The sequence below is a fragment of the Tachyglossus aculeatus genome, chromosome 12 (genome assembly GCF_015852505.1).
Source record: "Tachyglossus aculeatus isolate mTacAcu1 chromosome 12, mTacAcu1.pri, whole genome shotgun sequence".
Taxonomy (NCBI): Eukaryota; Metazoa; Chordata; class Mammalia; order Monotremata; family Tachyglossidae; genus Tachyglossus; species Tachyglossus aculeatus.
In genome coordinates, this window is record NC_052077.1 from 6,372,069 (window position 1) to 6,392,552 (window position 20,484).

The 20,484-nt window shown below is 42.4% G+C and overlaps 1 protein-coding gene across 1 annotated transcript in view; it reads right to left on the bottom strand.

Moving 5' to 3' along the window:
• Positions 1-905: 905 nt before the first annotated feature.
• Positions 906-20,484, bottom strand: part of ELOVL6 (ELOVL fatty acid elongase 6) — a 134,801-nt gene continuing 115,222 nt past the window's right edge. The window contains exons 3-4 of the mRNA XM_038755279.1: positions 10,058-10,209; positions 906-1,432 (exon numbers count right to left, since the gene is read on the bottom strand). Coding sequence (XP_038611207.1) covers positions 1,008-1,432; positions 10,058-10,209 — 577 coding nt within the window. The 3' untranslated portion in view covers positions 906-1,007. The remainder of the gene's footprint in view (positions 1,433-10,057; positions 10,210-20,484) is intronic.

The following is a 20,484-nucleotide window of genomic DNA, read 5'->3' on the forward strand; positions in this document are numbered from 1 at the left end:
ACTTGATTTCCGGCTTTTCTTCCTCCAATCCTCTCCCCACGGCCTCCACAACTCTCTGTCCTGATTCAAACCTGGACTGCCTATTTTACTCCAGGACAGGCTCATTTAAAGAAATCATTTTGTTCCTTTTCCTCATTTCTTCGCCTTTCCCTTAAAAGCCTCGGGTGATCATAGAAGAAGCGATGAACTCTTTAGATCTTACTCTGCTGGACTTCCATCAGAAATGCACTTGGACAAATGATTCCTCCTTTGAAACTGATACTTTTCCTCGCATTAAAAGAACAATTTCACACAGCACCATCTGTTTGCTCGAGGTTCATCTGTGTGCACCCATTTCCCCAGAGCTGCACCTGTATTCTAGTACGCAGTGGGAAAGCCGATCAGTTCCCTAATTCCTAGAGCATTAGTTTCTAACCACTTTTCAGAGAAGATCTTCAAGACACTTTCACGCTCGGAGCTTTTCGTCTCTGCCAAAGCACTGGAGTCAGACACACACCCTATGTCTCCTCCTCTTTGTTCAAGTTTAATGTTGAAAAAGATTAGAAAGGATATAGAAATAAGTTGTTTTTAGTAAAAGTCTTTCTTCGGTCCTTAGGGAAATATGACACTTATTAAATATGATTTCCCTTTTTTTCCTCCACCACGGTAGTGGCCTTCTTTGTCTTTCCTTTCTGTTTCTTTTTCCTAGATTTGACAGTACAAGAGGGAAGATATCTTTCAGCAGCAGTGTTCCTTTGAGATGGAGTTGAACTCAGTGAGTTCTCACCATGAAAGGATCATAAAACTTACTGGGTTAACCAACCTAGCTACCCCTAAGCTGCCCATTTTTTAGCTGCACACACATATGCATATGTGTATATATATATATATATATATGCATATATTTATATATACATATGGTATGTTTGTGTGTGTGCATATGCGCACGTGTGTGTATAATTCCTTGTGCCATTTTTGTCTGTTTTTCTTGATGACCCTGAGCTGTGGCTTCCTCTTCAGTTCCAGCCCTAGTCGACCTTCGCTGCTTTCCTCGTTTTGCCGATGTAGGCCTCAAAGAAGAAGTGGCAGAAGAGCACGAAGTAGCTGAGGTACATGAGGGAGGACCAGATGATGTTCTGAACATGAGATGGACACTGGCCCTGTTGCATCCAGGAGAAGACCAGGTAGTTCACCACACAGCCCATCAGCATCTGGCTGATCTGGGACAACGTGATGAACATGGCGAATTTGCGTGAGACCCGGAAGCCCGCGGCCCGCAGGGCGTAATAAGAGTACATCATCGCGTGGACTCCGTAGTTCATAGTCATGAACCAGCCGCCCCCGGCCACCATGTCCTTATAAGAGTACCAAGAATACAGCAGCACGGTAATGTGGTGGTACCAGTGTAGGAAGATGAGCTTCTGTTTCCTAAGAACAATGAATATCGTGTCTCCTGGAAGAGGGAGAAAACCAAAGGCAGCATGAATGGCTTGGATGAGCCCCTTATACTGTGCTAGAAGACGGGCTATCCTGTATTAAACAGACTCTCGGGCAGAGTCTTTTCACAGAAGGGGATGCAGGGAGGAGGCAGAGTGAGGGACAATGACTAGGCCTGTTCAAGGGCAATCTTGGCTAAACTCTTGCTCTTCCTGCTGCTCCCCTCATCCTGCCTCCCCTTCTCCCGCCTTCCTTTTCTCTCTCTCTCCCTCTTCATCTCTCACGGAGCATTCAGCTAAGGTTTTGTCCCTTCTCTCTCACCTCCCCTTCTCCTGGAGACCTACAGAGCTTGTCACTGGACCTGACTCGGCCTCTTAGTCAGTGGGACATTCTCATTGTCAGCTCGTTCAACCTGGGAGGGGGACAATAGTAAAATCGGTTTTCAGATGCTGGAACTTGAAAGAAAACACAATTGTCTGAGACTCTTCTCCTCCCTGCCTCTCCATATTAATATTGGGGATCTTAAAATCGGGTCCTATATCGGGCAAGAATATTCTGTCAACTACATACTTTTATGTCTGGCACATGCAAACACACACACACACATACACAATTCATTTTCTTTTGAACTTGAAAAAGGTGAAAATGGTGGGAACCTCCCTGTTTTCACCCCATGACTTCTTAGGCAGTGTGCCCTGAGGATGCCTTCAGAATATTAAGATGTTTCATGGCTCAGTGGAAAGAGCCTGGGCTTGGGAGCCAGAGGTCATGGGTTCTAATCCCGGCTCTGCCACTTGTCAGCTGTGTGATCTTGGGCAAGCCACTTAATTTCTCTGTGCCTCTGTTACCTCATCTGTAAAATGGGGATTAAGACTGTGAGCCCCACATGGAACAACCAGATCACCTTGTATCCCCCCCAGCGCTTAGAACAGTTTTTCGCACATAGTAAGCCTTTAACAAATGCCATCATTATTATTATTACTGGCCCTCTCAGACAACCTTTAATGGGCCCAACGGCTAAGTGTGATTTTGCAGTTTGAGAAAAATGAAATTGAAATTTGGTCATCCCAAAGAGAGTCTGAAAGATTATCTTCACATCTCCAGAAGTCTGAGAAAATAAAGCAGAACAAAAGTTCAAAAGGGAAGTTCTTGTAAGGACAAACACACGGTATCTCTAGAGGCCAGGGAGAGGTGCTAATGGTGAGAGTTCATGTGACTGGGCTATAAATATCATTACAGTCGGATTTTGTTGGACAATTGGAAAACCTTAGGGATTGAGTGGGAAAGGGGAACACTTGATAAGAGTCATGAATATAATATTTTCAATAACAAAAATACACATTTATTATTATCAGCACAAAGAACTGTACTCTAGAACAGATAGCTCTAAAGGTCCAAATTTTAATCTAGAAATTAGGACTTTAAATAATGAGTTATGACATTATAGGATATTCGCAAAACTGAAATATATGTGTCACCCATGATAGTCCTTGATTTTTCTTTCCAAGAAGTAACGCAGTTCAAGGAGTCATTCCTTCTGATGATGTGGGCAGAGCACTGTACTAAGTGCTTGGAAGAGTACAATACAAGAGACAGGACAATACAATACAAAGACAATACAATACAACAAACCAATGCCATTAAGTCAAAGAAGGAAGTCTTTGAAAGATATACCCAAGGGTGCATGATTCACTCAGGGAAGTAGGTAATTTGAGAAATGTTACCAAGCGTTAGATAATACACGTTCCTATTGCAATCTTGTTTAGGAATAAGTTGGGTTAAATTAGAAAATCCTGGGTGAATTTTGATTTGACAATACTGGGCATAAAATGAGAGTCTTAAATGTCACTTTTCTCTTGAAATGGATTTCAGTGAGAAAGACAATTACGATAGACATCAAGAAAAGCTACATTGCCTGGCAAACTGCTTTCTCAGAATGGGTAAAGATACACTATGCCACGGAGTTACTGCCTCTGGGGAGACATAGGGAAAAATGGATTTCTGCATTCTAATGGCTGTAGCTTCAACAACAATGACTAGCCAATAACTGTGTTAGATTATGTCTCTTTGACATGGAATTGGTGTTGAATAGAAAAGAAAGAAACCTCCAGCTGTTAAACTGAAGAAGCTATTGCAGGAGGCATCTTAGAGAGATGATCGTACATCTACTCAAGGGTCTAAGCTTGGCTACCATCTACACTCCCTCCCTTCACTCACTCCATTTCCAGATCATCAGAGCACAGGCCAACTGCATTTAAACCCCATCACAAATCCAACTCGTCTGCTAAACATCTACTGCATGCCCTCACTTTTGCATCTTGAGTGGCTGTGACAGCTTCCTCGAGTCTCTCCACTCTATCTGGCCCCTGAACTGATCCTTGCCTTCTACACTTAACCCGATGATCTTTTGACCCCTCGAAGCCAGCCCATAACCCATTCATCCAAGTAGAATTTTCTTTCCCCCCTCTCCTTCTCCAGAGCGATACCAAACATCCCCCTTCTGAATGAAGTGTTCCCAGGGTAACCCCATCATGCACCTGAGTAACCTCAGAACTAATGTATCACCCTCCATATCCTGTGAATAGATTTGGTATTTTTACCCTTAAAATAACATGTCCTTAGTACCTACACTAATTATATACTTGTGTAGCTGCAAACTGCACACAACAAATAGATTAACAAGGGACGGTGTTTGTATGTGCACGGCATGTTTGGGACATTCAGACCTGTGTTAATGTTTGCATGTACATATGCACTCTAGGGTAGATACCCTGGGCAGTGCCAACTTCTTTGATATATTCACTCACTAAATCGTATTTATTGAGTGCTTACTGTGTGCAGAGTACTGTACTAAGCGTTTGGGGAGTACAAGTCAATATATAGGACAAAACCTCCTCCCCCCGATACAAATACAGTCTATTTGTATTGGCTCCATCTCCCCCATTGGACTGTAAACCCTTTGTGGGCTGTGACTGATTCTTCCTTGATAATTCTCCACACTCCATGAGGTTTTGTTTATGTTGTATTCTCCTAAGTAGGTAGAACAAGGGCTTCAGTAAGGACTCAATAAGTTGATTGAGTGATTCTCTTCTATGGTATTCGTTAAAGTGCTTAATATGTACCAGGCTCTTTAGACTGTGAGCCTGTTGTTGCGTACGGATTGCCTATACTTGTTTCTGAATTGTACTTTCCAAGCGCTTAGTGCAGTGCTCTGCACACAGTAAGTGCTCAATAAATATGATTGAATGAATGACTCTACTGAGCACTGGGGTAGGTACAAGCTAATGAGGTTGTTCACAGTCCATGTCCCACATGGGGCTCACAATCTTAAACCCCATTTTACAAATGAGGTAACTGAGGCACAGAGAAATCAAACGATTTGCCCAAGGTCACACAGCAGACAAGTGGAGGAATTCGGATTAGAACCCAGTTCTCTGACACCCAGGACCATGCTCTAACCACTAGGCCGCTACTCACTGTTCTGCACCAAATAGCCTCCCAGTGACTCTAAGGGTAGCCTAGATTACCATGAAAATCTCAGAAATGAGCTTGTTATGGACAGGGAATTTGTCCGTTTTTAATTATATCGTACTCTCCCAAGCGCTTAGTACAGTGCTCTGCACACAGTAAGCGCTCAAGAAATACAACTGAAGGAATGTGGTTTGGCCGATATAAGTGGGGCAGGAATTCCATGCAGGGGGAAGGACATTAGCAGTGGTTTGGAGATGGGAGAGTTGCAAGCACTGCATAGTTAGGAGGAGTTAAGGGTAAAGAGTCAGTGCCAAAGCACTGGAGTTGGACACACATCCTATGTCTCCTCCTCTTTGTTCAAGTTTAATGTTGAAAAAGATTAGAAAGGATAATCGTATTTATTTAGTGCTTACTGTGTACGGAGCACTGTATTAAGCACTTGGAAGATCACAATATGGCAACATAACAGAAACATTCCCTGCCCACTTGCAAGGAAGGGGAGAAGAAAGTGGATGGGTGAAAGGGAGAGCCTTAAATTCACTCGGCAAGAGATTTGGCTTGATGGAGGTTTGCGAGGAGGCTGATGTGCTTTGAGGTGTTTGGTTTGTGTTATTTGTTAAGTGCTCACTATGTGCTAAGCACCGTACTAAGCGCTGGGGTAGATACAAGATAATCCAGTCCCACATGGGGCTCACAGTCTAATTAGGAGGGAGAACATGTACTGGATCCCCATTTTGCAGGTGAGGGAACTGAGGCACAAAGAAGTTAAGGGATTGGCTCAAGTTCACACAGCAGACGAGTGGCAGAGCTGGTATTAGAACCCAGGTCCTCTAAGACCCCAGGTCCTCTGAATCCCAGGCCTGTGCTCTTTCCCCCAGACCACCCTGCTTCTCTGAAATGTTTGAGGAAAATACTAAGAAGTTCAGTTGTGTGTAGGAGAAACTGAAGAAGGGACCATTGCTCTCTGTTCTGTTCCTGTGTGGGGCTGATGACCCCTACACTTTTTCCCACTTTCATTCAATTGTATTTATTGAGTGCTTACTGTGTGCAGAGCACTGTTAACATCTGATTCCACTGGGATCTTCCAGCTTCTTCCTGGAGGCCCCCTACCCCAACCATTTTTGGTACCCTATGACCCCCACAACAAACTGCAGATAATAATAATAATAATGTTGGTATTTGTTAAGCGCTTACTGTGTGCCAAGCACTGTTCTAAGCGCTAGGGTGGATACAAGGTAGTCAGGTTGTCCCACGTGGGGCTCACAGTCTTCATCCCCATTTCACAGATGAGGGAACTGAGGCCCAGAGAAGTTAAGTGACTTGCCCAAAGTCACACAGCTGACAAGTGGCAGAGCCGGGATTTGAACCCACAACCTCTGACTCCAAAGCCCGGGCTCTTTTCACTGTAGATTCGAGTCACCTACCCCCTCCTCCTTGCGCTGTGAGTAGTAACATGTGGGACAAGGACTGTCCAAATCCATAGTACGGTGCTTGGCACATAATAAGTGTTTAACAAATACTATTACAAGTCTTATTCTTACTCATTATTATTATGATTATTTCCTGATAGAGCCTTGCTGGGTTGTGCTGGTCTAATGGAAGCAGAAACTTATGAAGTACCTAGGAACTAACTTATTTACACTCTCCTTACACGCAGGTATGTATGTTCACTTTACTCACTTTTGGCCTCTCTAGTTGTAAATATTTTTATGTGGCAGGGAATGTATCACTTGGTTATTTGTATTTCCCAAGCACCTGGTACAGTGCGCCGCACTACGCAAGCACTTGAAAGTTGCTTCTGCTGCTACTGCTACTACTATGACTGTGTCTGTTATATTGTACTGTATTCTCCCAAGTGCTTAGTACAGTGCTCTGCACATGGTAAGCACTCAATAAATACAATTTGCGGCTATACGACACCACTACTGATGCTGCTACTACTGCTACTACTCCTAATAATAATGGTATTTATTAAGTGCTTACTATGTGTCAAGCACTTTCTAAGTGCTGGGGTAGATACGATGATGATGATGATGATGATGATAGTATTTGTAAAGTGCCTCCTATTTGCCAAGCACTGTCCTAAGCTCTGGGTCAGACACGGGGTTATCAGGTTGTCCCACGTGGGGCTCACAGTCCTAATCCCCATTTTACAGATGAGGTAACTGAGGCACAGAGAAGTGAACTGACTTGCCCAAAGTCACACAGCAGACAAGTGGTGGAGGTGGGATTAGAACCCATGTCCTCTGACTCTCAAACCCAGGCTCTTTCCACTAAGCCATGCTGCTTCTCAGCAAGTACTCAGCAGTAGTACTACTACTAGTGCTGCTATTACTACCACTACTAAGGGGAAGCAGTGTGCCCTAATAGATAAAACACAGACCTGAGAGTCAGAAGGAGCTGGGTTCTAATCCGGCTCCACCCCTGGGCAAGTCATTTCATTTCTCCGTGCCTCATCTGTAAAATGGGAATTAAGACTAGAGCCCCATGTGGGACAGGGACTGTGTCCAACCTACTTAGCCCAGGGCTTACTACAGTGCCTGACATAAAGTAAGCACTTAACAAATACCACTAAAAAAAGAAAAGAATAAGGAGCATTATAGACCAGATAAATGTCTATCTTCATAGCTGCAGTAGCCCCAGAAAGTGAATCCCAATGCACTTGCTGTGTATCTAAGATGATTTCTACGTGGCTCAGGGCTTGGATACCACATTTCAGTCTGCAACCAGACTAGGCCCCAAATTTCTAGGACTTGCCATATGTATTAGACTATTAGACTATTAGATCACATGCTGTGTTTCAGAGAGAGACACATTCAACCTTCCTAGCCCAAAGAGATCAGTGCCCTGGTAAAGAAATCTAAGCAGAAGGGATGAATGAAGCCATACGTAGCACACTGGAAGTATGTTTCCAATTCTGATTATCCCTCACGAGGATTTGGGACCTTTTAAGGGGTTCATCCTGAAGAAACAATCCACACCACTTGGCAAGAGAGATAATGATTTCATTCCTGGCTTCTTTCATCTGTCTTCTTGTTCCTTTTTATTATTATTATTTGGGTCAGTCACGGTCAATTTTCTCCCATCAGGTGGTTAGGTAAAATTATCGAGTGCCTATTGACTGCAGAGCTTGCAGTGGGTTCTTCTAAGAGCTTAAAGTTCCTATCAGATTTCCAGATATCATAGCCGCTGCTACTACGGCTGCTACTGCTTCTGAACCCCAAGGGGCAAATTCGTGAACTTGAAAATACAAAGCACATTTGCTGGTAATGGAAAATGGAAGGTGCAGGGGCCATTGTGTGCTCTCATTTGCTGCATTAGCTGGACTGTTGCTGGCTCAGATTTTCAGCAATAATGGCAAGCTCAACTTAGAAAGGTCCTAGACCCAGAGCAGATGTTTTCAAGTTTGAACAAAACCAAATCTCAGCAGGTTTTAATGTAATTCAAACAGTAGGCAACCAGAGATTTGGACACACAAAAGCAGTTTGAAAGTTCTCTCCCTTCGCTTGTTCTGATGGTTTGTAACCCCCTCTAATTCAATGAACTGAGCTCATTGTTTTCTGCTCAAACAGAAAACCTTTCTTACATCAGGAACATTTAATGGAAAGTGCGGTGTCATTATGAATGGGGGAGGGGTGCTGAACTCCTTTTTCTCCTTCCAAATAAATCATCATCCTTTCTCACCCTAAAAAGGTGCTTATATCTGGGTCACGGAATCTGGTATTGGTTAGAAAGGTAGACACGGAGCATAAAATCAAGACATACTCAAAATACAAAATGGGAAATTTTTCCTTAAGCATTAAGGCTGAAAATGAAAAATGGGCAAAAAGAGGCAGTTATTATTCCATAAATGGATGGATGATTATTTTTAAACGATGGGCAGCAGGGAGTAATAATTTAGGAAACGGCATTGTTTTCTCAAGAATATGACCATGTCTGTCAAAGTCGGCAGTCTGCTCTTGGAGAACGTCAGCTAGATCCATAAAGGTGTCACATTTAGGATGACAGAGAAAGGGAGAGCATCTTATTTTAATATTTCAAAGAATGATCCTAGCATAAAATACTGATGGTAAACAGAAGACCTGAAGCTGAATGCAAAAGTGCGAATCATTGTTCCATGGTGTCTATCAGTAGGAATGATAAATTAATTCTGCAAGATCTACGTACCAGGTCAACTCTGAAGAGATTTGGGAGCCACTTGTCTTGGCTGGGGAGGTTACTGTGGTACATGGATTTAAGGAGATGGGGAAATGGATAAAGGAGGGGAGGGCATAAGTGCCTTAGATGAAAGCTACTTACTTACTCTTATCCTGAAGATAGAAATAGCAGCACCAATATCTCCAATGGTGCAATTTTTTAATGGCCTTTTTTAAGCATTTACTATGTGCTGGGCATGTACTAAGCACAGGGATAGGTACAAGATAATCAGGTTGAACACAATCCATAATCCATATGTGGCTCACAGACTTAATCCCCATTGTACAGGTGAGGTAACTGAGGCACAAAGTAGTTAAGTGACTTCTTAACCAAGGTCACAAAGCAGACAAGTGGCACAGCTGGGATTAGAACCCAGGTCCTCTGACTCCCAGGACCGTGCTTTATCTACTAGGCCACTCTGTGTCCCAGTGGGATCCAGAAAGTCCCTCTACAAGGAAGTGTACTTTCAATCAATCAGTAGATCAATCAATGGTATTTATTGAGCACATTCATTCATTCGATCGTATTTATTAAGCGCTTATTGTGTGCAGAGAGGTGAGATTCTTCGCCTCCTAGGTGTCTCTTTGACGGGTTAAAAAGACAAATAACGGCAAGGTTCAGCCCCCATCATTCATTAATGAGAATATGAGTCTGTCCAAATGAAAAGCCTAATCTTTTAATCTGAATCAAAACTCTGGGGATGAATCTGCATATAGATGTGAGGTTTGGAAATAAACTGACTGCCTATTTTTTCCTTATTCTAATATTAGTTCAGCTGTGAATATGCTTTAGAGGGAGGCCTGTGTGCATTTTATAAACCCCTCAAAGTGCTCTTATAGCAGTGCTGAATTTTTGCATGTGTTCTATGTAAACTCTTTTGCCCTAAATATACCCCATGTATGAAAAGGGAAGAGAGACGGAGAGAGAGAGGAGAGAGAAAGAGACACACACAACAGACACAATATTTACTCACCTAATTCGGGTGCTTTGCTTAGCACAAATGCATAAGCCCAGAATTTGCTGACAGGTCCATTGTAAAAACTCTGGTCACATACTGACGGCTTCAGTCCTTTGGTCATCAAAATGTACACCATATAAGCACCGGTTCGAAGAGCACCGAATATACTTCATCGAGGAGAGAAAATAAACAGCATTCTGGTAATTAACAAATCATTTCACTGCCCACGATGCTATGTTCAAAGCTTTGCTGTCAATTGAAAAGTTGGGCACTAGTGGCACTTCAAGGTTTAGTAATATTAGTAATTGTAATAATTGTGGTGTTTGTTAAGTGCTATGTGCCAAGCACTGTGCTATGCACGGGGGTAGATACAAGATAATCAGGTCCCACATGGGGCTCCCAGTTGAAGTAGGAGTTCAAACGGAAACTACTTATCATCATCTTTAAAGCACTCGATTACCTTGCCCCCTCCTACTACACCCCACTACTCTCCTGCAATCCAACCTGCACATTTCACTCTTCTAATGCCATACTCCTCGATCTCCTCTATCTACCTCATCAGCAACCTCTTGCCATGTCCTTCCTCTGGCCTGAAATGCCCTCCCTTTTTTTTCCAATGGACAAATACTCTCCTCCTCTTCAAAGCTTTATTGAAGGCACATCTCCTTTAGAAGGACATCCCTGTCTAAGCTCCCTTTTCCTTTTCTTCCACTTCCTTCTACATCACCCTGACTTGCCCGTGGCTCAGTGGAAAGAGCATGGGCTTTGGAGTCAGAAGTCATGGGTTCAAATCCCACCTCCACCACTTAGCTGTGTGACTTTGGGCAAGTCACTTAACTTCTTTGGTCCTCAGTTACCTCATCTGTAAAATGGGGATTAAGACTGTGAGCCCCACGTGGGACAACCTGATCACCTTGTATCCCCCCAGCCTTAGAACAGTGCTTTGCATATAGTAAGTGCTCAATAAATGCCATTATTATTATTATTCATCCCCCCTCCCAGCCCCAAAGCACTTATATATACATCCATAATTTATTTAGTTCCATTAATGTCTTTCTTCCCCTCCAGACTGTAAGCTCCTTGTGGGCAGGGAATGGGTCTGGTATTATATTACACACTCCCAAGTGCTTAAAAGTGCTCTGCACACAGTAAGTGCTCAATAAATATGATTGATTGAGAGAGAACAGGTACTCTGCAGATGAGGGAACTGAAGCACTTGCCAAAAGTCTCCCAGCAGACAAGTGATAGAGCCGGGATTAAAACCCGGCACCCCTCGTTCTACTAACCAAACTGCTTCTCTATTTCAACAGCTCAAAAGCTATGGATCTCAAAGTGCTGGCCAAATGGTCTTTATAAACCTGAACCAAACAATCAATCATTCAATAACATTGATTGAGCGCTTACTTCATGCAGAGCACTGTACTAAGCCCTTGTGAGAGTACAAAATAATATGATCTCAAACCTCTTTTAGAAAGAAGATAAGATGTTGGTACATCATTCATATGGAATTCTGATAAGTTCAATTACCTTCCTAGGGAAACAGAGGGAGAGAATGTGTCTGTTTTATTGTTATATTGTACTCTCCCAAATACGTAGCATAGTGCTGTGCATTGTAAGTGCTTCATAAATACAATTGAATCAAGTCAATGTACATTTAGTTGCTTTCATGTTGCAAACTGGCTACTTATTTGGGGTGTAAACTTTCTCTCTCAATCCAAAAATCATGCAGTCTCTGAGTTGGATTCTGACAGAAACTCCAGCAACATCACTCTTAGTACATGGTCAAATTCGGTGCTGCAGTGTCTAAGAGTAGCAACTTCCATGTTCAAAGCAAGTACAGATTAGACTCTAGACTGCAAGCTAATTATGGGCAGGCAACATGCTGTATTCTGTTGTATTGTACACTCCCACGTGTTAAATACAGTGATTGAGGGGTAAAAGGAGGAGAAAGTATAGATGAAAATCTGCCAACATTCTGGGACTTCCCAGACTACACATCTGAGAACGTGGTAGGGTTTAATCTGGTCCTCTTTTAAACATGTTCTTAGTGGAAGTCAAAGCACTTGGAAGCAAGAGCAGTGGAAGAGTTACGAAAAGACTATGTTCCAATAACTAGCTATAGAGCCAGTTACAGTATATTTCTAAATTTTGCTCTCATACACTTATCACAGTGCTCCACATTGAAAGTGTTCACTAAATTGATCTCTTGATGTTTCTAAAAGAAATTGGCACACTTTAAAGAATAAGGCACTATTCTGGTTGAACTGGGGTATTATGATCTTCCAAATTAAAGGGCAGGCCTACATAGTAGAAAAGGAAGTAGAACTTGGCATCTGTTGAAGATTTGGGCCTGAGAATCACCCTAATTCAGGATCAATTCTGGATGAATCTAGATCAAAGAAGACCCAGAGGCCACTGTAATCAGTCTCTTATCCTAATCAAATGCATCCTTCCCTCAAGGAAACCCTCATAACTGGGGCTTCACTGAGTTGAATGTATATAATTGCCCCAAATTTCCAGTGAAGAGTTGGCCTTAGATGAAAAAAACCTGCCTTCAAACTTTGACGGGTAATGATCCTTGCTTCATTCAATTAAAAGAGAGCTTCAGATAGTAAAATATGCAGATATGTTGTATATCAAATAAATGGCAAGTACCCCAAAGTGCTAGAGTCAGATTTCCTGGAAGCTTCTGAAAACTAGTAACACTACAAGCAGAGTATCCATCAACAGCTATAAATACATAAACTTGTGGGCCACTAGTTTATTGCTTATGAATTCAGTGATCTGTTCTTCACTCATGAATTTGAAAATGCGTTTGCCCCCCGCCCCCACAAAAAAATTAGACAGGTTAAAACATCATTATAGATCCAGCGATGAGTTGCCTAGGAATTATTATTTATTATTTTATTGCTTTTCAGGTCAGAGAAACTATGATGTCTACCTAATCTCTCGAGTAGTTCTTCGAAGTGTCAAGGTTTTCAGAATTTTGGGGGTCCAGACCATTTTTGAGACAAAGTCTATGATTCTTACATTCTATAACCAAAAACACATTTTGCAGCTGAATGTCTGGTCCATATCAGAACCCAACACAGGGATAGGGTGATAACACTGAAGCCAAAAGCTTCAAAAAATTGGTGACAAAAATACACCATTGCTATTTTATTGTAAATACTCAGTCAAAAGTATTTATTAAGTGCTTACTGTGTGCAGAGCACTGTACCAAGCACTTGGTACAGTACAATATAACGAAGTTTACAGACACATTCCAGGGCCATGAGGAGCTTACAGTCTAGAGGACTTTTGCTGAGAGACTCATTTAATAAAGTGAACAGAAATGAGAAATTTTGAACTGTTTCAACTTCCTTTAAAGTACAGTAACACCTTTGGTAGCAAATGATAGGGTTTAAACATTAAACTCAGTCTTCATTTATAAATCCAGTTTTTCATGTGCTCGACAATTCCTTTAAACAGAAAAGAAATGATTTCATTTCTTTCCTGGGAAAACTACAAACCTAAGTTTTTGAAGAGAAATATTAAATGAATTGCCCAAGGGCACATAGCAGACGTGACAAGCCAAGATTAGAACTCAGGCCCTCCGACTCCCGGGTCTGGGCTCTTTCCACTAGGCCATGCTGCTTAGTTCCAATCAATTAATCAGTTGTATTTATTGAGCATTTACTGTGTTACTGAGTGCTTATTTATTGAACCTTGAGAACTTGGGAGAGTATAGTATAACACAGTTCACAGACATGTTTCCTGCCTACAATGCGCTTACAGTCTAGAGGGGGAGACAGACATTAATATAAATAAATAAATTTACAGATTCATTCATTCATTCATTCAATTGTATTTATTGAGCCTTTACTGTGTGCAGAGCACTGTACTAAGCACTTGGGAAGTACAAGTTGGCAACATATAGAGATGGTCCCTACCCAACAGTGGGCTCACAGTCTAGAAGACATAAGTGCTGAATTGAATAATTGATAGTTAACAACTCCACTCCTGGTAGTGTCCACTTATGAAATTTGCCTTAATACCATCAAGTAAAGAGGATGGTGAAGTTTTTTTCCCCCTACAGAGCACTTTCCTTTCCTACAAAAATGCACCCATGATTCAGTGGGTGAAACTGCTCCAGCTAAAGAGAAAACAGAACTCCTCTGTAGGACCAAGCATGATTCTCAGACCTGGGGTATTTAATCAGAAAAATTATCCATGGGGAATGCTGAGCTCCAGTTTAATAAGCTTTAAGAAAAATACTTCTCACATTATTAAACCACATATCCCTTCCCCAGCTGCAATTTCAGATCATCATTCTTCTCAAAACCATGTATTTTTTCTTTGCCAAGCAGAGCTTCAATTACAGTTGTCATTAGCTTTTGAAATAGCAGGTTAGATTGGCAGAGACAGAATGGTCCTCTCTGCTTTTCCTCACCCAAGTTAATCTTGTTGAAATAGAAGCGAGCTCTGGAGGCAATCCTACCCTAATTAGTAGAGAAACTACTTCTCCCGGACTTTTCTGAAGTCCCTTCTCATGTCTCTAGGGTTGGAAGCATTTCTCATCCCTAGCCGGTCTCGATTTCCTAGAATCCTTTGAAGATGCCAACTCATATTCTGTTCCTTAAAGGAATGCCAATTCTTTCCTAGTGTTCTTGGATTCCTTTTGAGGTATACAATCAATCACTCAATCAATGGCATTTATCAAGTGCTTACTGTGTGCAGGGCACTGTACTAAGTGCTTGGGAGAGTACACTATAAAAGAGTTGATGGACATATTTCCCATGCTTAAAGAGTCTATAAGAATGCAAACTGCCTTTCCAGAAAAGAAGTTTGGTAATGGCATTTTACAACATCTGCCTCTATTGCTCATCAGTCAACGAATCATATTTCTTGAGCACTTACTGTATGCAAAGCACTGTACTAAGCTTGGGAGAGTACATTACAACAGAGTATGTAATGTACAACATGTCCCCTTCTCACATTAGGTATTATTTCTCAACACGCTGTGTATCCTGCTATAGCCACCGTTACCCAAGACATCATCTTCGGAAAGTGCTATTAATCAGGCTAGTTTATATCGTATGCATTTTTTAATCAATGAATCAGTCAATTGTACTTATTGAGCGCTTACTGTGTGCAGAACACTGTACTAAGCACTTGGGAGAGTATAATACAACAGAATTGGTAAACACATTCCCTGCCCACAACAAGCTGATATCCATTAGCCACAGGTCTCTACATCAAGCTGGATTTTCACTGGGGGATGAGTTCACTGTTGTGTCATTTTCATGCCTGGTCCACTCTGGAAAGGTGAAAGAGAAAGAACTATATTTTCCAACGGAGTTCAGCAATCCCCTAACTCGACGACAGATTTTTAGAGAAAAAGACGCTACAAGGAAGGCCATTATGATCATTTACTCTGAAACACACAAAAGCATCTGCTTCCCTTAGCACATTTTCCTTTTTTACAGTGGAACAGCACTGAATCACGAATGCAGCAGAGGCATATTTCGGACTACATGCTCCAACATTTTCCCACTGGGATAGCCAAATGGGACCTGCAGTTTTAACCTTCAAATGCATGCAACTATATTATAATCACAATGAATTTTTCATGGGGCAGTTTTTAAGATGTTCCTCCTTTAAAGGGACACAAAATGTAAAACCTGATGAAAAGCTTTGTCTAAACCCCATTTCCGAATGGAAGAAGCGGGGAGTGAATACAGTGACCAGTCTGAGATCCAAGGCAACTGAGTGTCCCATGCCTGGCCCGAATCTGGGTGTTGATAGGAGAATGTCTCTCTCCCCCACTAGATTGTAAACTCTTTATGGGCAGGGAGTGTCGACTAAGTCTATTTTACAGTAATTTCCCAAGCGCTTAGTACAGTGGCCTGCACATAGACTGAAAACTCCTCCTCTAGAATGTAAGCCTGTTCCACATGGGCATTTGATTAATCATAATCAGTCAATCAACCATATTGAGTGCTTACAATGTACAGAGCACTGTACTAAGCTCTTGGGAGAGTTCAGTATAACAGATTTGGCAGTGTAAGCTCATCTCTAGTCTGTAAACTTGTTGTGGGCAAGAAATGTGTCTGTTTATTGTTATACTGTATCTTCCAAGTGTTTAGTACAGTGCTAGGCACACAGTAAGCACTCAATAAATAATACTGGATGAAAGAATCCCACTAAATGATTGATTGATTAGATTGAAAACTCCTTCAGGGCAGGGATTGCGTCTACCAACACTATTGCATTGAAATCTCCTTTTGGCAGGAACTGTTTTCTAATCCCACCACTTTCCCCTGAGGGGCTGAAGTAGGGGGTGGATACTTTCAATGCCATCCCTTACCCATACCCCTATCCCCCATCCACCCTATGCTCTCACGCCAGATTGGGCGTTTATTATTTGTGGGTGGAGAGGTATCCTTGGGTGGGTGCCGTTCTGAAAATGGCCACCCATGGCCCTCAACTAACCCAAGCTGGCTCTTTCCCCAAACCCAAGTGCTTACTTGATGACAGGTCTGTTGTAAACTGCCTGCCAGAGCGACTGACAAGCTCCCTCTCTCTCCTTTTCTTTCTCTCTCTCTCCCTCTCTCAACTACTGGCAAGCCAGATATGCTAGCATTAAGAATATTTCACCAGCCGTTCCAATGACAGCAACTCTTTATAAACATGAGGAACAGCACAGCAGTCTTCGTGTGTGTCACCCAGTGACGTTCTGCAGCTCGAGAAAGACATGTAACAATTTGTAAATCTGTTAAAGCAGATTAGTAGAGCACTGCACCAGGAAACCTTTAGGAGAGGGAGGTTGAGGGAGAGAGAAATGAGGGAAACTCATGAGGGTAACATCTGCAATAAATAAAAACACATTCTAGACCCAGAACAAGCCTGCCTCTATTGCAAGGCTTCTAAAAGTGAAATCAGAATCCACCAGAAGAGGATGTTTGAAGGAATCTGAGAGGATGGAATTAAAGGAATCTGAAGAGCTCATGGAGATTGCGGAGCATTAGCACAGACTTCTCTCCTCCAGCCCACCTGAAAATGACTCCGCTATGTGGGTTATATTGTACTCTCCCAAGCGCTTAGTACAGTGATTTGCTCACAGTAAGTGCTCAATAAATTGACTGAATGACCGATTCTCCTGTCCACACCCCATCTTTGGAGGGTAAAGTAGGGGGATGAGGTTGGGGGAACTGAGTGGATTCTGCCCTACATCCATGGACACTGGGCTTGAAGTAAATTGCAACCTGAATTAAATCTGCTAATCCCCCTTTAGACTGTAAATTCATTGTGGACAGAGAATGTGGACAGGGAACTTTCATTCAATCGAGTGCTTATTGTGAGTAAGTATTGAGTGCTTACTGTGTGCAGAGCACTGTAATAAGAACTTGGGAGAATGCAATACAACAATGGACACATTCCCCGCCCATGATGAGCTTATAGACTAGAGATGAGCTTACACAGCCAACTGTTATACTGAACTCTCCCAAGCACTTAGAACAGTGCTCTGCACATAGTAAGTGCTCAATAAATATGATTGATTAATTATTGATTAATCAAGTGCCCATGTGCAACAAAATTGCTACTTCCAAGTCCTAAAGGAAAAATGAATGATCTTTAAACTGCATTCCTTGACCAGAAAGGCACCTATATTGTTGAAGGATTTTCACTCATTCTTATAAAGTAAGAGAAAAAGTAGCCAACATAGTGTTGGCTTGGCTGACTTATCACTGGGCAGCCGAGGCCAGAGACCAGCACAGCCTCGGCTCTAAGGGCAAACACAAACCTCGTGTGAGAGACTGAATGGTGTCTTTGTTGGAAGACAGAAATACCTTTGGCTTCCTTGGTGTGAAATTCTAGTCCTTCCGACATTAAACTCTCAGTCACTTTAAAGATAGATTTTCCTAATGCTCATTATGAAGTTCGCCTTCAAATGGACTTTAAAACATTCTAGTGATTTCCAGTAATTACTCTTCTCTGCAAAGGGAAACATTTTGAATGTAAAAACCTCATATTTTGATCGCGTTTGGATGACTGCTTTGCTACCCTCTCTAGCGCTGTAGAAGGTAGTTGATAATTTGTGACAGAATTTTGTGGGGAAATAGATATGGCTCTGCAACATAATTACGTATGTAGATGCACACTGGTTTTTATATGATTTGCATTAAATTGTATTTCCATGTGTGCGTGTGTGTGTGTACATGTGTGTTTGGAAGGAGGCAGGGGGTGGAGATTGGAGATGGTCCCACTGCCAAACCTCCAAACATGGAATTGCCACAATTTTGGGGATTTGTCCAAGGTTGCTTTGCTCCAAACAACCTTCCTTCTCTTACTACAGGACAGCGTCACCAACTGCAAGACCCGGAGAGAAGCGGCATGGCCCAGTGGAAAGAGAACAGACCTGGGAATCAGAAGGATCTGGGTTCTAATCCCAGCTCCGCCGCTTGTTGGCTGTGTGACCTTGAGCAAGTCACTTCACTTCTCTGGTCCTCAATTTCCTCACCTGTAAAATGGGGTTTAAGATTGTAAGCCCCACGTGGGACAGGGACTGTGTCCAACCTGATTAGCTTATTTCTACCACAGCACTTAGAACACTGTTTGACACATAGTAAGTGCTCGACAAATACCATCATTATTATCGTTAACTTTAGGGCTCTGGGGAAGTCGAAGCAATATGAAAACAATATTGAGACGGCCCTCTCCAAGAGCAGTACACTATCAATCTGTGCCCTTCCAGAGTGATGGACTCTCTATCATTTTTTTATGGTATTTGTTAAATGTTTACTATGTGCCAGGCACTGTACTAAGCACTGGGCTCGATACAAGCTAATCGGGTTGGACACAGTCCCTGTCCCATGTGAGGCTCACAGTCTTAATCCTTATTTTACAGATAAGGAAGCTGAGGCACAGAGAAGTGAAGTGACTTTCCCAAGGTCCCACAGCAGACAAGTGGGCAAGTCACTTCACTTCTCTGTGCCTCATTTACCTCATCTGTAAAATGGGGATTAAGTCGGTGAGCCCCACGTGGTACAACTTGATTACCTTGTATCTACCCCAGAGCTTAGAACAGTGCTTTGCACATAGTAAGCGCTTAATAAATGCCACGATTATTATTATTATTATTATTAAGTGGTGCAGCCGGGGTTAGAAACCAGGTCCTTCTGACTCCCAGGCTTGTGCTCTCTCCGCTAGGCCACGCTGCTTCTCTGCATTAATCTGTCTGTCAATCAGTTGTATTTACTGAGCACTTACTGTGTGCACAACACTGTACTAAGTGCTTGGGAGAGTTCAGTATAAAAGTACAACAACAAGCTGTGACTTCTCTACAATTACTATTTGGTCTCAGTCCTCCCCTGCTTGGACCCCTTGAGGGACGGGGTCTGTGTGTGAGCTCGTTTCCTTTGTATTAACCCAGAATCAATCAGTGGTATTTATTGAGTGCTTACTGCGTGCAAAGCACTGCACTAAGCATTTGGCACAGCGCTAACAGGTAAGAACTACCCTAACTAACCCTAGACAAGGTCCTCCTGTTACTCCTCCCTCTTACAACTTCATCCACTATTACCACATTGATCATGTGTTCTTTGCCATGGCAACTCCTTGGCAAAACAAAGATGAGAAGTTACTACATTCATCCATTCATTCAATAGTATTTATGGAGCACTTACTGTGTGCAGAGCCCTGCGCTTGGGAAGTACAAGTTGGAAACATATAGAGACAAACAGCTTCTAGAAAACATGAAGACTCTGAGGCTAAAATCCAATCCAGTACCTCATTCCACGGGAAACCTGGGAACCTGGTGGCCTTTCCCCTGGTTTTCATTGATGCTGGATGTCAACTGGTCCAGCTAATTTTTGAAGACCCTTTTGTGATGAAATAGGTTTTTTTTATGGTACTTGCAAAGCACTTACTATGTGTCAGGCACTTTACTACGTGCTGGGGTAGATACAGGCTCATCAGGTTGGACACAGTCCGTGTTCCACGTGGGGCTCATAGTCTTAATCCCCATTTTACAGATGAGGTGACTGAGGCACAGAGAAGAGAAGTGACTTGGTCAAGGTCACCCAGCAGACAAGTGGCCGAGCTCCTGCTGACTCCCAGACCTGTGCTCTATCCATTGAGCCACACTGCTTCTCCGTAACAAAGTAATGCCAGGAAACAGACATAATAATAATACTAACAATAATGACATTTATTAAGCGCTTACTATGTGCAAAGCACTGTTCTAAGTGCTGGGGATCTTACAATCTTTTAGACTGTGAGCCCACTGTTGGGTAGGGACTGTCTCTATATGTTGCCAACTTGTACTTCCCAAGCGCTTAGTACAGTGCTTTGCACACAGTAAGCGCTCAATAAATATGATTGATTGATTACAAGGTGATCAGGTTGTCCCACAGGGGGCTCACAGTCTTCATCCCCATTCTACAGATGAGGGAACTGAG